The sequence below is a fragment of the Castor canadensis genome, chromosome 10 (genome assembly GCF_047511655.1).
Source record: "Castor canadensis chromosome 10, mCasCan1.hap1v2, whole genome shotgun sequence".
Classification (NCBI taxonomy): Eukaryota; Metazoa; Chordata; class Mammalia; order Rodentia; family Castoridae; genus Castor; species Castor canadensis.
The window spans coordinates 96,402,186-96,419,064 of record NC_133395.1 but is presented as its reverse complement, the minus strand read 5'-3'; the positions used below and the strand labels follow the sequence as shown (position 1 = coordinate 96,419,064).

The window sequence follows — 16,879 nt, the reverse complement described above, 5'->3', positions numbered from 1 at the left end:
GAAATTTACCTGCCTGCCCAGTGTTCCAAGGACACTGGCCACCTTCCTTGTGTGGGTGTGTGCCCCAGAGCTAACAAGAGGAAGAACAAGCAGCGCAAGAAGTCTCTCCTTGTATTCTCATGATTTCACTTCATGAACTGCTCTCCTTCAGGGGAAGAGACAACTGAACAGGGTCAGAGTGCTCCAGAGAGGGCAAGTGGGATGTGTGAGCATGATCTCTGTAAATGAGAAGCATTTATGTAAAGATCATGTGAAAACACATTACCAATTGTTTGAGAAAATAGACCTTTTGTTTTGATGTCTCGGGTTTCTTTTTCAATATCCTGTGCTGTGTAATTTTCTGTAGAGAATAGGCCCTGAGAAACGGCCCATTTTTAGTATATGTCTTTGAATGCTATAAAATTGTCAAAAGATAATGGTCAGTGAGAGCTTTGCATTGGATGAGTTCACTCAAAATAAATCGATTAAAGTTTAAGAAGCTGATAGGAGTGCAGCAGATTTACATAAAAGGTATTTGGGTTCAGAAAACTTACTAATTTGTAGGATGTTTTCATTTTTTGTATTGCAGTTTTAAGTTCTTCCTTTTCTTTTTGTCTCACCAAATAAAGATTACAAAAAGATAATCCTTCCTGTGTACTTGCCTAAATACTGAGACCCATGTGCACACCCACTCTGCTTTGCCAACATGAGATGCTGACAGCAACATCTGGATATCCACTGAGCAGTTGCAGGTGAGCTGAGAGAAGTGCCCTGTGGTCAGCATTTGCCAGGGACACACAGGATGCAGTGCTGCCTGCAGTGATCCTGTGTGGACTGCAATCATATGTATGAAGGATCACAGGCACTGACGGGTGTGAGGGAAATGCTCTGGCTTATCCATGCAGTGATGTACACAGGAAATGTGTTTTTGCCAATGAATCTTGGTTTCTGCATTGATGGGCATCTTTTGTCTCATAAGAAGAAGATGAGTGCAAAGAGCAGCTAATGAACAAAAAGAGTTATGACTATATACTCAGTGAGATGTAGAGCACTTTGGAACCAGTGGAACAAGTGTATGGAACTCAGGGAGGGAGGGAACAGAAAAGACAATGATAGACCATCAGCCAAGTTGCGTAGCATAACATGGCAAGGTGGAGGAAAGTAGAATATGTCCTGACAGCTGTTCAAAAGAGGGTCGTGGGAGGTACAGGGGGAAGGGATAATAAGGGAAAGGGATGAACAGACAAAAGTAAGGCACTCCCACAGAGGGAATACAGGGAGTTACCACTTTGAACATAAACATGAATATTAATTTTGTACAAGGAGGAAAGTAATTGGGTAGCAGGTGTTTTGGGCTGCTTCGCTAGTTGGAGGTGTGAAGGCATCCTAGGAGATAAAGGGGACCATATATGGTACATGGGCTTCATATATATATATATGATGCAGAAGTAAAAAAAAGTCCTTCAATTGCTTCCAGTGTCCTGGGGAGAATCCTGATGACTATCTAATATGGGTGCCGTGTAAATTGTGCACAGTATGAAATTAATAGGAATCATTAGTAGGAATCGCCTCCTGGACAATGTATATATCTTACTACAATATTTATAAAAATTATTTCGTTGAATCTCTTTATGTGCATGGATTTGGGGGAATAATGAGTGGAAGGGAGAACAGCTTTGACTCATGCATCTTAGGGGATCGGGACAGATTTACACTAAATTCAGGGATAGAAAACAGAAGTTTCTCTAGGGTGAGGTTAGAAGAGATAGTGGGGATACCGCAGAGTTGGTGGGAAGGGGCGCTCCATCCAACTGGGGTCGTTATCACCACAACCTTTCACAACCCACGCAAATACATGGCCAGCAAGAATGTTAAGGGTATTGATCTCCATGTTTCTCTTCTGACCTGCTTTATGGGAAGTGTTACACCCTGTTTTTTGTGCATGAGGAATGAAGAAAAAGGGCAAACCTGACCATCAAAGACAAGAGTTTGCATGTGGATGACAAGTTCATTAACACAGGATGCCAAAGGAGCTCAGCCACAGTGTGAGGTAAGGCTACCCACATGGGTGAGGTGTTCACATACCTGCGTGAAGAGGACCTGGTGGCAGTATTCAGTCCTAAACTGTGTTTGGTGGTGGTTGGAAAAAATCATTCCTCACAATACATAACAGCGAACACGTTCCGAGATGGCATGTCACTGTTCCAAATCATTTGTGTCCTAAGAAACACGGAGATTGAAAGTGAGAGAGTTTGTCATGGAAGGTGATAGAGAGAGACAGAGAGAGACAGAGAGAGTGACAGAGAGAGAAAGAGAGAGAGAAAGAGAGCAACAGAGATAAATGAATAGAGAAAAAGAGGAGACGAGAGAGTAGACAAGAGAGGTATATTTAGCAAGGAATAAAAGAAGGAAGGAATGAAGGAAGGAATATGAAAGTGAGCACTCTATGCCCTAGTGTGTGAATCTCCTTCCCCTAGGAAGACATACACTGATGGATGTGATGGATGAGTCCAAGTTTTATGAAGTCATTCAAGCTTTCCTACCCTTTGATATTAACACTCCAATTAGTCTACCTTTTAACATAGGGCTGCCTTTTATGAATTTGTAGGGACATTAATCAGCACACAACACCAAAGAGAAGATTTTGAGTACAGTGTATATATTTTGTGGGTCAAGGAGAAAAAGAAGATCATATGGGAAATGGTAACTGTCTCGTATCTACTGCCTACACCCAGTACACGTTAAAGAGGCAAAGTCACTTCTAATTTATTGCCACAGTGAGAACATGAGGGAAGACAAACATGGGAACAGAGAAGGGACATCACTGGTGCAGCTGCGATGTAGGAGAGGAGAGAGAATCTATTAAGTCAAACAGGAAGTGTGTAGGTTTTCCATCCTTCCATTGCTTCTTGTCTGATATTCAGGACTCTGTGAGTCTTGTGAGCCTCTTAGAGTCCAGGCCCGTGTTCCCTGCATCAATGAAGTGCCCTCACTGTGTCCCTCACACACCTAAACACCCGTTTTTCCACTGTAGTCACAGAGCTCACCTCTGGGAAGATGTGTTGTGTGGATGACTAACTCTCGTGGAGTATCAACTCGTCAGGGATGGGTTGTATTCAAAGTTCCCCCTCTGTAGGCATGTCCTATAAAGTGCAGCTCCTACCCTGAATTATGGAAGATACAACTGATGGCAGATCATCTAGCACTTTTGACGGAGTCCCCAGAGAATGCACAACAGAAGGACAGGGTGTAGGAGGGCTTCACCAGGCCAGGATCTGATAACTACATCTGCACTTCAGAGAGGGCTTCTGGGGACAGAGAGCCCCAGTCAGTAGTGAGTTCACATGCATGTTCCCCATGTCATCGAGCCTGAATCCCTGAGGCTTTCATATTTACAAGCCAGCAGCAGGAAACAAGGACACTCAAGTGTGTCAAGTTCCTATGGATGCCGTCGAGACTCTCCCAGAAAATTCCCAAAGTGTAAAAGAGTCGGAACCGAAATTTTTGGGCAGCTTCTCTGCTGATGTATTTGGCTATTTGAAGGGGTGATGTACCCCGCATATGAGTACACAGGAAGGAGTGCACTGTTTCCTGTTACCTGTCTCCTTTGGGAAGAGGCTGGTGGCTGCTCTTTGGAGAGCTCAGCCCTATCTCTCCTTCCAGCTGTACCATAGCCATGGTCGTGATCTGCTAGGAAGGAAGTGCACTTAAGGACATGAGCATACAGCCCGACAGGCACAAAACAAAACCATATACACATTGTAATACAGAGAAACACAATCAAATGTATACCCACATACAAACATACACGTTTTAAACAGTTGGGCAGAGTGAATGGGTCATAACTCGTAGGTTAATTTTCTGTAGTTGAAATCTAGGGCTGGAAATATGTCTCAAGTATATGGCATAAAATCCTCATGACCATGAGACCCTGAGTTGTGTCCCCAGTACCACTGAAAAAGGTGCAACTCATTCTGCACAGCTTTGTGTATTTCATTGACCGTCCTTTAACCATTAGTTGTTTATTGATTCGTTTGGGTTTTTTTTTTAACAAAGACATATTAGTAAGAGTGAAAATAGATTTAAGTTTCTTCTAGTGGTTAGAGTTGGTAAAGAGAAGTCACACAAGTTTTGATGTGAGACTTTATGTTACGTGAGGTTTATGGATGAAGATGATTGGATTGGGTGATGTCTGCAATCACAGGAATCAGGTGAAGCTACATAAAAGTTTTTGGGAGTCACCATTCTCACTTACCTTTCCACAGGCAACCAGGAATCTGCATCCTGTGTGAAACTGTGTGTCTACAATTTGTCAGGTTGAAATCATGCTGGCAGACACAATGAAGCCACATGAATTCATATTCAGTACTTTTTCCAGTTTGTTTTCAAAAACATGGCTCAGACTGGAGTAGAGTGGGAGGAGTATGGGGATATGTATGTGTAGGTTCTAAGTGGAATATTATTTTGTCTGACCTAGGCATGGTGGGGCACGGCTGAAACCCCAGCTCTTTGGAGTTTGAGGCAGATCGATTGGAAGTAGAGACCTTCGTGGGCTACCAAGAGACAGCAAGAAAACCTTGGGGGACAGAGTTAGACCTTTGGTAAGAAACCCACTACAACAGCGTTAAAAGCCCCAGTTATCATAAGTAACTCAGTTATGGAGTCATTTTGTAAAGTAGACAAACTCCTGAGTTCCATCACAATGTGTAAAACAAGAAATGAAATGGTTTATTGAAACTAAGATAGCATTTCACAGGCCACAAAGACACACTAAGCCTTACATACTTTGCTTTTTGCTTTTCTTTGCTCAGTTGTAGAAGTTATGGTTTGGATTGCACATTATTGTCAAATGTCTTTTCAACTGTACTCGTGACATTTCTGAGACATGTATCAAAGGTCTTGAAGGATAGGGCTTGGGTTATGGCTAAAGGAAGAGAAATAAATGCTGTGGAACTGACAAAAGTTAACTACAACCCATCAGGATACTTCAACTTAGAAACTCAGTATAAACTACATAACTGTAAAATAGATAATGCATGTGGTAGGGTGTAAGTGTGGGACAAGGTATGGTAAAGGAGGGGATTCAGGCAACAGAATGTGGTCCGTGGAATTAAAAAGCATTAGGAACGATAAGAAGGAAACATGCTGCAATTGCACCAAGTTGACTAGGAAGGAGTTGAGCTAGACAAAACCTGGGGTAATGTAAGAGGCAAAATGAAAACATGCATGGAACTGTCAAAATGAATACCCTGTGTCCAAGGAATGTATCCTAATTTAAACATAAACCAACAAACAAATAAATCAATCAATAAGTAAGTAAATAAATGATTTTGGGGGAAATTGAAATCGTCATATGCATGCTAGACGTTTCCTGTCTAGAATATTTTTAAATATTCTAGACGTTTCCTGTCTAGAATATTTCCGTTGGGAATCTTGTACTCCTCTTGCCAAGAAAGCAAAAGTTCTCAGTCCAGTAGCCTCAAAAACACGAAAGAGAGCAAATATTCAGGTATTTCTTTGCGTTAGTGTTTTCCCTGTTCAGATTCAGAACTGTTCATTTTGTGCTTTTTTTTTTTATTTTTGTTTTGTCTTACTAAATCCATATGAGTAGAGAAGGGAGGTAGACACCCATGCCTTGAAATGATAGAACTGCCACAACACCACATTACCATTTGCTGCTGAAAGATTAGGAGATTGACGATGTTCCCCTTAGGTGGGATGCGTAATGGTGATCATGTGACACTGCTGGGCCTCTTCAAAGTCCCTGGGGAGATGACTTTGCCCACGTGAATTTTCTCCAGTATCCTGGAAGGAAATGCAAATAAGAGTTGCTTTCTTTTCAATGCTATGGTGGAACTCCAGATGTCCAAGAAGAAAGGAAAACGTTCTAACTAATCTACATGTACTGTCTTGTGGGTGTTTTTTCCAGTGATTTTGTGGGGGGTTATTTCTTTTAGAGACAGTCTACCTATGCCATTACAAGTTTCTCTGAAGTCTTTAATGCAATCATCCTAATCCTATCAGATAGAATCTCATAATCTCTGAGATGGAAAGTTTGTGTGACAAGTTTCTTCACAGGTTTACTTGGACCAATTTAAAAGTACTTCCCAACTTGAAGAATTTATGTTCATTAGATACGGAGATAGAGAAACAACTAAGTGAAAAGAACCCCTTGATGGTATTGGGGCTTTATATCAAGACCTTTTCATTTTTCTGCAGCTGCTTCACAATATTCCCAGACTTAGATTTCCCATAATTAACACAAACCTATATGAGTATGGCAATGTCACAGTTCCACCAGCTTATTTAATGGTTTATTTCGTCTTTGCATTTTTCCCTTTCTTTATTGTACTATTTTTGTTTACTGTGTGGCATTGGGTTTGCCAACTGTATGGGCTTCCTTTGTAAATTCCATAATTTGCCCCATACTCTTTCCAGTAGAAGGAAATGCAACTGATTGGTTTTTCTCATTGTGATCTGGGCGTGAGGTCCGTAAACCATTGTGTCTCCCCTTGATCGTGTTTGTTGATATAGAAATTGGGGAAGGGACAACCTTGAAGTCTCAGGGATAAGGAAAGACCAAGCCCTTTAAAGCAGATGACATTGAGTTCTGGAAGGTGATTGGTGGAACTTGTGTGAACTGATGGGGCGTGGCAAATGGGGATAGAAAAAGGCCAAGCACTCCAAAGGTCAGTCATTGGAGACTTCCTCAGAGGGAAAAAGGACTCCTCAGTTACTGGAAGTTCCAGCTAGAAAAATTGGGGATTCTTGCTCCTGCAGAAATGGAGGCTGCTCAACACCACTGGAGAGGTAAGTCTGAGTCTTATGTGTTTCCAAAACAGATTCTCTACTTTCAATTGTCCTGTTGCTAAAAGTCCTTTTGTGTGTTTTTGACCTTTAGCCCAGGGGGTGCCCTCTTGGGAAGATGCAGATGTTAATAAGCATGAGAGTGTGTTGGCAACAGACAAAGCTCCCAAGGAGAAATTCTGTGTGACTTGGAAGCAACCTTATGTGGTTGGTGCTGGGCTGCAGAACCTGGGGAACACCTGCTACATGAATGCCACACTGCAGTGTCTGACATACACAGCCCCTCTTGCCAACTATATGCTGTCCCAGGAGCACTCCCAGACCTGTTGTCCACTGAACACCTGCATGATTTGTATTTTGCAAGCTCACATGATAAGAGCTCTCCAGCACTCTGGGAAGGTGATCCAGCCTTTGAGGGCCCTGGTGACTGGTTTCCATAAATATAAGCAGGAAGATGCCCATGAGTTTCTGATGTTCGTTTTGGGTGCAATGCAGAATTCATGCCTGCCTGGGCACAAGGATTTGGATCCTCAGGCTGAGAACACCAGCCTAGTCTGTCAGCTCTTTGGAGGATACTGGAGGTCTCAAATCAAGTGCCTCCGGTGCCATGGCATTTCTGATACCTTTGACCCCTATCTGGATATAAGTCTGGATATCAAGGCAGCTCAGAGTGTCCAGGAAGCATTAAAATGTTTAGTAAAGCCTGAAAATCTGGATGGGGAAGAGGCCTATGATTGTGCTACTTGTTTAAGTAGAGTGCCTGCTACCAAGACACTGACTTTGAAAACGGTCCCCAAGGTTCTTATCCTTGTGTTGAAAAGGTTCTGTGATTTCACGGGTGTTAAAATCGGCAGGGTCGTGCAATACCCAGAGTGTATTGATATGCAACCGTATATGTCTCACCAGAACACAGAACCACTTGTGTATGTCCTGTATGCTGTACTGGTCCATGCTGGGTTGAGCTGCCACAGCGGGCACTACTTGTGTTACATAAAAGCTGGCAACGGACACTGGTATGAAATGGATGATGCCAAGGTAACTCCCTGTGGCATTACATCTGTGCTGAATAGGCAAGCTTATGTCCTCTTTTATGTTCAGAAGAGTGAGCTCAATGGACACAGTATTGGTTTCTCTCATTGTGAGGAACAAAGTCTCCTGGAGGTGGCAGACCAGGACATGGGAGCGCAACAAAGAGAGCTTCACAGACCGTCCAACATGCAAGTTGGAGAACCCTGCGGGCACAAGGAAGATTCAGCAACAAAAGAAATCACCTTAGACCAGTGGAAAATCCTCCAACAACAAAACCGGCCAAAGTCTGAATTGAACATCCGGAAAATAGAAGGCACCCTGCCTTCCAATGGAATCATGATTCACCCATCAAAGTACAGGATGGGCATGAGAAAAAATCACACTGAAAAGGAAATTTACCTGCCTGCCCAGTGTTCCAAGGACACTGGCCACCTTCCTTGTGTGGGTGTGTGCCCCAGAGCTAACAAGAGGAAGAACAAGCAGCGCAAGAAGTCTCTCCTTGTATTCTCATGATTTCACTTCATGAACTGCTCTCCTTCAGGGGAAGAGACAACTGAACAGGGTCAGAGTGCTCCAGAGAGGGCAAGTGGGATTTGTGAGCATGATCTCTGTAAATGAGAAGCATTTATGTAAAGATCATGTGAAAACACATTACCAATTGTTTCAGAAAATAGACCTTTTGTTTTGATGTCTCGGGTTTCTTTTTCAATATCCTGTGGTGTGTAATTTTCTGTAGAGAATAGGCCCTGAGAAACGGCCCATTTTTAGTATATGTCTTTGAATGCTATAAAATTGTCAAAAGATAATGGTCAGTGAGAGCCTTGCATTGGATGAGTTCACTCAACATAAATCGATTAAAGTTTAAGAAGCTGATAGGAGTGCAGCAGATTTACATAAAAGGTATTTGGGTTCAGAAAACTTACTAATTTGTAGGATGCTTTCATTTTTTGTATTGCAGTTTTAAGTTCTTCCTTTTCTTTTTGTCTCACCAAATAAAGATTACAAAAAGATAATCCTTCCTGTCTACTTGCCTAAATACTGAGACCCATGTGCACACCCACTCTGCTTTGCCAACATGAGATGCTGACAGCAACATCTGGATATCCACTGAGCAGTTGCAGGTGAGCTGAGAGAAGTGCCCTGTGGTCAGCATTTGCCAGGGACACACAGGATGCAGTGTTGCCTGCAGTGATCCTGTGTGGACTGCAATCATATGTATGGAGGATCACAGGCACTGACGGGTGTGAGGGAAATGCTCTGGCTTATCCATGCAGTGATGTACACAGGAAATGTGTTTTTGCCAATGAATCTTGGTTTCTGCATTGATGGGCATCTTTTGTCTCATAAGAAGAAGATGAGTGCAAAGAGCAGCTAATGAACAAAAAGAATTATGACTATATACTCAGTGAGATGTAGAGCACTTTGGAACCAGTGGAACAAGTGTATGGAACTCAGGGAGGGAGGGAACAGAAAAGACAATGAAAGACCATCAGCAAAGTTGCGTAGCATAACATGGCAAGGTGGAGGAAAGTAGAATGTGTCCTGACAGCTGTTCAAAAGAGGGTCGTGGGAGGTACAGGGGGAAGGGGTAATAAGGGAAAGGGATGAACAGACAAAAGTAAGGCACTCCCACAGAGGGAATACAGGGAGTTACCACTTTGAACATAAACACGAATATTAATTTTATACAAGGAGGAAAGTAATTGGGTAGCAGGTGTTTTGGGCTGCTTCGCTAGTTGGAGGTGTGAAGGCATCCTAGGAGATTAAGGGGACCATATATGGTACATGGGCTTCATATTTATATATGATGCAGAAGTAAAAAAAAGTCCTTCAATTGCTTCCAGTGTCCTGGGGAGAATCCTGATGAGTAGCTAATATGGGTGCCGTGTAAATTGTGCCCAGTATGAAATTAATAGGAATCGTTAGTAGGAATCGCCTCCTGGACAATGTATATATCTTACTACAATATTTATAAAAATTATTTCGTTGAATCTCTTTATGTGCATGGATTTGGGGGAATAATGAGTGGAAGGGAGAACAGCTTTGACTCATGCATCTTAGGGGATCAGGACAGATTTACACTAAATTCAGAGATAGAAAACAGAAGTTTCTCTAGGGTGAGGTTAGAAGAGATAGTGGGGATACCGCAGAGTTTGTGGGAAGGGGCGCTCCATCCAACTGGGGTCGTTATCACCACAACCTTTCACAACCCATGCAAATACATGGCCAGCAAGAATGTTAAGGGTATTGATCTCCATGTTTCTCTTCTGACCTGCTTTATGGGAAGTGTTACACCCTGTTTTTTGTGCATGAGGAATGAAGAAAAAGGGCAAACCTGACCATCAAAGACAAGAGTTTGCATGTGGATGACAAGTTCATTAACACAGGATGCCAAAGGAGCTCAGCCACAGTGTGAGGTAAGGCTACCCACATGGGTGAGGTGTTCACATATCTGCGTGAAGAGGACCTGGTGGCAGTATTCAGTCCTAAACTGTGTTTGGTGGTGCTTGGAAAAAATCATTCCTCACAATACATAACAGCGAACACGTTCCGAGATGGCATGTCACTGTTCCAAATCATTTGTGTCCTAAGAAACACGGAGATTGAAAGTGAGAGAGTTTGTCATGGAAGGTGATAGAGGCAGACAGAGAGAGACAGAGAGAGTGACAGAGAGAGAAAGAGAGAGAGAAAGAGAGCAAGAGAGATGAATGAGAAGAGAAAAAGAGGAGACGAGAGAGTAGAAAAGAGAGGTATATTTAGAGAGGAATAAAAGAAGGAAGGAATGAAGTAATGAATATGAAAGTGAGCACTCTATGCCCTAGTGTGTGAATCTCCTTCCCCTAGGAAGACATACACTGATGGATGTGATGGATGAGTCCAAGTTTTATGAAGTCATTCAAGCTTTCCTACCCTTTGATATTAACACTCCAATTAGTCTACCTTTTAACATAGGGCTGCCTTTTATGAATTTGTAGGGACATTAATCAGCACACAACACCAAAGAGAAGATTTTGAGTACAGTGTATATATTTTGGGGGTCAAGGAGAAAAAGAAGATCATATGAGAAATGGTAACTGTCTCGTATCTACTGCCTACACCCAGTACACGTTAAAGAGGCAAAGTCACTTCTAATTTATTGCCACAGTGAGAACATGAGGGAATACAAACATGGGAACAGAGAAGGGACATCACTGGTGCAGCTGCGATGTAGGAGAGGAGAGAGAATCTATTAAGTCAAACAGGAAGTGTGTAGGTTTTCCATCCTTCCATTGCTTCTTGTCTCATATTCAGGACTCTGTGAGTCTTGTGAGCCTCTTAGAGTCCAGGCCCGTGTTCCCTGCATCAATGAAGTGCCCTCACTGTGTCCCTCACACACCTAAACACCCGTTTTTCCACTGTAGTCACAGAGCTCAGCTGTGGGAAGATGTGTTGCGTGGATGACTAACTCTCGTGGAGTATCAACTCGTCAGGGATGGGTTGTATTCAAAGTTCCCCCTCTATAGGCATGTCCTATAAAGTGCAGCTCCTACCCTGAATTATCGAAGATACAACTGATGGCAGATCATCTAGCACTTTTGACGGAGTCCCCAGAGAATGCACAACAGAAGGACAGGGTGTAGGAGGGCTTCACCAGGCCAGGATCTGATAACTACATCTGCACTTCAGAGAGGGCTTCTGGGGACAGAGAGCCCCAGTCAGTAGTGAGTTCACATGCATGTTCCCCATGTCATCGAGCCTGAATCCCTGAGGCTTTCATATTTACAAGCCAGCAGCAGGAAACAAGGACACTCAAGTGTGTCAAGTTCCTATGGATGCCGTCGAGACTCTCCCAGAAAATTCCCAAAGTGTAAAAGAGTCGGAACCGAAATTTTTGGGCAGCTTCTCTGCTAATGTATTTGGCTATTTGAAGGGGTGATGTACCCCGCATATGAGTACACAGGAAGGAGTGCACTGTTTCCTGTTACCAGTCTCCTTTGGGAAGAGGCTGGTGGCTGCTCTTTGGAGAGCTCAGCCCTATCTCTCCTTCCAGCTGTACCATAGCCATGGTCGTGATCTGCTAGGAAGGAAGTGCACTTAAGGACATGAGCATACAGCCCGACAGGCACAAAACAAAACCATATACACATTGTAATACAGAGAAACACAATCAAATGTATACCCACATACAAACACATACACGTTTTAAACAGTTGGGCAGAGTGAAGGGGTCATAACTCCTAGGTTAATTTTCTGTAGTTGAAATCTAGGGCTGGAAATATGTCTCAAGTATATGGCATAAAATCCTCATGACCATGAGACCCTGAGTTGTGTCCCCAGTACCACTGAAAAAGGTGCAACTCATTCTGCACAGCTTTGTGTATTTCATTGACCGTCCTTTAACCATTAGTTGTTTATTGATTCGTTTGTGTTTTTTTTTTAATAAAGACATATTAGTAAGAGTGAAAATAGATTTAAGTTTCTTCTAGTGGTTAGAGTTGGTATAGAGAAGTCACACAAGTTTTGATGTGAGACATTATGTTACGTGAGGTTTATGGATGAAGATGAGTGGATTGGGTGATGTCTCCAATCACAGGAGTCAGGTGAAGCTACATAAAAGTTTTGGGGAGTCACCATTCTCACTTACCTTTCCATAGGCAACAAGGAATCTACATCCTGTGTGAAACTGTGTGTCTACAATTTGTCAGGTTGAAATCATGCTGGCAGACACAATGAAGCCACATGAATTCATATTCAGTACTTTTTCCAGTTTGTTTTCAAAAACATGGCTCAGACTGGAGTAGAGTGGGAGGAGTATGGGGATATGTATGTGTAGGTTCTAAGTGGAATATTATTTTGTCTGACCTAGGCATGGTGGGGCACGGCTGAAATCCCAGCTCTTTGGAGTTTGAGGCAGATCGATTGGAAGTAGAGACCTTCGTGGGATACCAAGAGACAGCAAGAAAACCTTGGGGGACAGAGTTAGACCTTTGGTAAGAAACCCACTACAACAGCATTAAAAGCCCCAGTTATCATAAGTAACTCAGTTATGGAGTCATTTTGTAAAGTAGACAAACTCCTGAGTTCCATCACAATGTGTAAAACAAGAAATGAAATGGTTTATTGAAACTAAGATAGCATTTCACAGGCCACAAAGAATTCACACTAAGCCTTACATACTTTGCTTTTTGCTTTTCTTTGCTCAGTTGTAGAAGTTATGGTTTGGATTGCACATTATTGTCAAATGTCTTTTCAACTGTACTCGTGACATTTCTGAAACATGTATCAAAGGTCTTGAAGGATAGGGCTTGGGTTATGGCTAAAGGAAGAGAAATAAATGCTGTGGAACTGACCAAAGTTAACTACAACCCAGCAGGATACTTCAACTTAGAAATTCAGTATAAACTACATAACTGTAAAATAGATAATGCATGTGGTAGGGTGTAAGTGTGGGACAAGGTATGGTAAAGGAGGGGATTCAGGCAAGAGAATGTGGTCCGTGGAATTAAAAAGCATTAGGAACGATAAGAAGGAAACATGCTGCAATTGCACCAAGTTGACTAGGAAATAGTTGAGCTAGACAAAACCTGGGGTAATGTAAGAGGCAAAATGAAAACATGCATGGAACTGTCAAAATGAATACCCTGTGTCCAAGGAATGTATTCTAATTTAAACATAAACCAACAAACAAATAAATCAATCAATAAGTAAGTAAATAAATGGTTTGGGGGAAAATTGAAATCGTCATATGCGTGCTGAAGATTCCTGTCTAGAATATTTCCCTTCGGAATCTTGTAGTCCTCTTGCCAAGAAAGCAAAAGTTCTCAGTCCAGTAGCCTCAAAAACACGAAAGAGAGCAAATATTCAGGTATTTCTTTGCGTTGGTGTTTTCCCTGTTCAGATTCAGAACTGTTCATTTTGTGCTTTTTTTTTTCTATTTTTGTTTTGTCTTACTAAATCCATATGAGTAGAGAAGGGAGGTAGACACCCATGCCTTGAAATGATAGAACTGCCACAACACCACATTACCATTTGCAGCTGAAAGATTAGGAGATTGACGATGTTTCCCTTAGGTGGGATGCATAATGGTGATCATGTGACACTGCTGGGCCTCTTCAAAGTCCCTGGGGAGATGACTTTGCCCACGTGAATTTTCTCCAGTATCCTGGAAGGAAATGCAAATAAGAGTTGCTTTCTTTTCAATGCTATGGTGGAACTCCAGATGTCCAAGAAGAAAGGAAAACGTTCTAACTAATCTACATGTACTGTCTTGTGGGTGTTTTTTCCAGTGATTTTGTGGGGGGTTATTTCTTTTAGAGACAGTCTACCTATGCCATTACAAGTTTCTCTGAAGTCTTTAATGCAATCAACCTAATCCTATCAGATAGAATCTCATAATCTCTGAGATGGAAAGTTTGTGTGACAAGTTTCTTCACAGGTTTACTTGGACCAATTTAAAAGTACTTCCCAACTTGAAGAATTTATGTTCATTAAATACGGAGATAGAGAAACAACTAAGTGAAAAGAACCCCTTAACAATGGGTTCAGAAATATCTCAGAAACTCATAAAAGCTTGTCTATATGTGTTTGATGGTTTGGGGTTTGAAGTCAAGGCCTTGAGCTGAATATGCAGAGGCTTGGCCATGTGCCCAGCCTTAGAATTTCTTTCTTTCTCATATCATTCATAGTATTTTTTACTAGTGCCCATTAATTGTACAATATGAGTGGTTTCATTATGATATCTGCATACATGCATATAATGTACTTTGCTTCCTCTGTCTCTCTTTACACAACCCAACTAAAATCTGCTTCAAATTTTGACTGCTTTTTGAAAAATAACTCTTTCTGTGTTTCAATAAGACTTTTTCTTTTGTGTATTCAATAGTCAAAAAGTATTGTACATTTTCTCTTTGATGGTATTGGGGCTTTATATCAAGACCTTTTCATTTTTCTGCAGCTGCTTCACAATATTCCCAGACTTAGATTTCCCATAATTAACACAAACCTATATGAGTATGGCAATGTCACAGTTCCACCAGCTTATTTAATGGTTTATTTCGTCTTTGCATTTTTTCCTTTCTTTATTGTACTATTTTTGTTTACTGTGTGGCATTGGGTTTGCCAACTCTATGGGCTTCCTTTGTAAATTCCATAATTTGCCCCATACTCTTTCCAGTAGAAGGAAATGCAACTGATTGGTTTTTCTCATTGTGATCTGGGCGTGAGGTCCGTAAACCATTGTGTCTCCCCTTGATCGTGTTTGTTGATATAGAAATTGGGGAAGGGACAACCTTGAAGTCTCAGGGATAAGGAAAGACCAGGCCCTTTAAAGCAGATGACATTGAGTTCTGGAAGGTGATTGGTGGAACTTGTGTGAACTGATGGGGCGTGGCAAATGGGGATAGAAAAAGGCCAAGCGCTCCAAAGGTCAGTCATTGGAGACTTCCTCAGAGGGAAAAAGGACTCCTCAGTTACTGGAAGTTCCAGCTAGAAAAATTGGGGATTCTTGCTCCTGCAGAAATGGAGGCTGCTCAACACCACTGGAGAGGTAAGTCTGAGTCTTATGTGTTTCCAAAACAGATTCTCTACTTTCAATTGTCCTGTTGCTAAAAGTCCTTTTGTGTGTTTTTGACCTTTAGCCCAGGGGGTGCCCTCTTGGGAAGATGCAGATGTTAATAAGCATGAGAGTGTGTTGGCAACAGACAAAGCTCCCAAGGAGAAATTCTGTGTGACTTGGAAGCAACCTTATGTGGTTGGTGCTGGGCTGCAGAACCTGGGGAACACCTGCTACATGAATGCCACACTGCAGTGTCTGACATACACAGCCCCTCTTGCCAACTATATGCTGTCCCAGGAGCACTCCCAGACCTGTTGTCCACTGAACACCTGCATGATTTGTATTTTGCAAGCTCACATGATAAGAGCTCTCCAGCACTCTGGGAAGGTGATCCAGCCTTTGAGGGCCCTGGTGACTGGTTTCCATAAATATAAGCAGGAAGATGCCCATGAGTTTCTGATGTTCGTTTTGGGTGCAATGCAGAATTCATGCCTGCCTGGGCACAAGGATTTGGATCCTCAGGCTGAGAACACCAGCCTAGTCTGTCAGCTCTTTGGAGGATACTGGAGGTCTCAAATCAAGTGCCTCCGGTGCCATGGCATTTCTGATACCTTTGACCCCTATCTGGATATAAGTCTGGATATCAAGGCAGCTCAGAGTGTCCAGGAAGCATTAAAATGTTTAGTAAAGCCTGAAAATCTGGATGGGGAAGAGGCCTATGATTGTGCTACTTGTTTAAGTAGAGTGCCTGCTACCAAGACACTGACTTTGAAAACGGTCCCCAAGGTTCTTATCCTTGTGTTGAAAAGGTTCTGTGATTTCACGGGTGTTAAAATCGGCAGGGTCGTGCAATACCCAGAGTGTATTGATATGCAACCGTATATGTCTCACCAGAACACAGAACCACTTGTGTATGTCCTGTATGCTGTACTGGTCCATGCTGGGTTGAGCTGCCACAGCGGGCACTACTTGTGTTACATAAAAGCTGGCAACGGACACTGGTATGAAATGGATGATGCCAAGGTAACTCCCTGTGGCATTACATCTGTGCTGAATAGGCAAGCTTATGTCCTCTTTTATGTTCAGAAGAGTGAGCTCAATGGACACAGTATTGGTTTCTCTCATTGTGAGGAACAAAGTCTCCTGGAGGTGGCAGACCAGGACATGGGAGCGCAACAAAGAGAGCTTCACAGACCGTCCAACATGCAAGTTGGAGAACCCTGCGGGCACAAGGAAGATTCAGCAACAAAAGAAATCACCTTAGACCAGTGGAAAATCCTCCAACAACAAAACCGGCCAAAGTCTGAATTCAACATCCGGAAAATAGAAGGCACCCTGCCTTCCAATGGAATCATGATTCACCCATCAAAGTACAGGGTGGGCATGAGAAAAAATCACACTGAAAAGGAAATTTACCTGCCTGCCCAGTGTTCCAAGGACACTGGCCACCTTCCTTGTGTGGGTGTGTGCCCCAGAGCTAACAAGAGGAAGAACAAGCAGCGCAAGAAGTCTCTCCTTGTATTCTCATGA

At 42.5% G+C, this 16,879-nt stretch overlaps 2 protein-coding genes across 2 annotated transcripts; both read left to right on the top strand.

Moving 5' to 3' along the window:
• The first annotated feature begins 2,043 nt into the window (after positions 1-2,043).
• Positions 2,044-10,185, top strand: LOC141411396 (ubiquitin carboxyl-terminal hydrolase 17-like protein 6). The gene is made up of 3 exons (XM_074042883.1): positions 2,044-2,229; positions 6,886-8,260; positions 10,130-10,185. Exons 1-3 carry the CDS (start codon positions 2,044-2,046, stop codon positions 10,183-10,185), a joined length of 1,617 nt encoding a protein of 538 aa, XP_073898984.1.
• A 61-nt stretch (positions 10,186-10,246) lies between these two features.
• Positions 10,247-16,879, top strand: LOC141411395 (ubiquitin carboxyl-terminal hydrolase 17-like protein 6). The gene is made up of 2 exons (XM_074042882.1): positions 10,247-10,424; positions 15,432-16,879. Exons 1-2 carry the CDS (start codon positions 10,247-10,249, stop codon positions 16,877-16,879), a joined length of 1,626 nt encoding a protein of 541 aa, XP_073898983.1.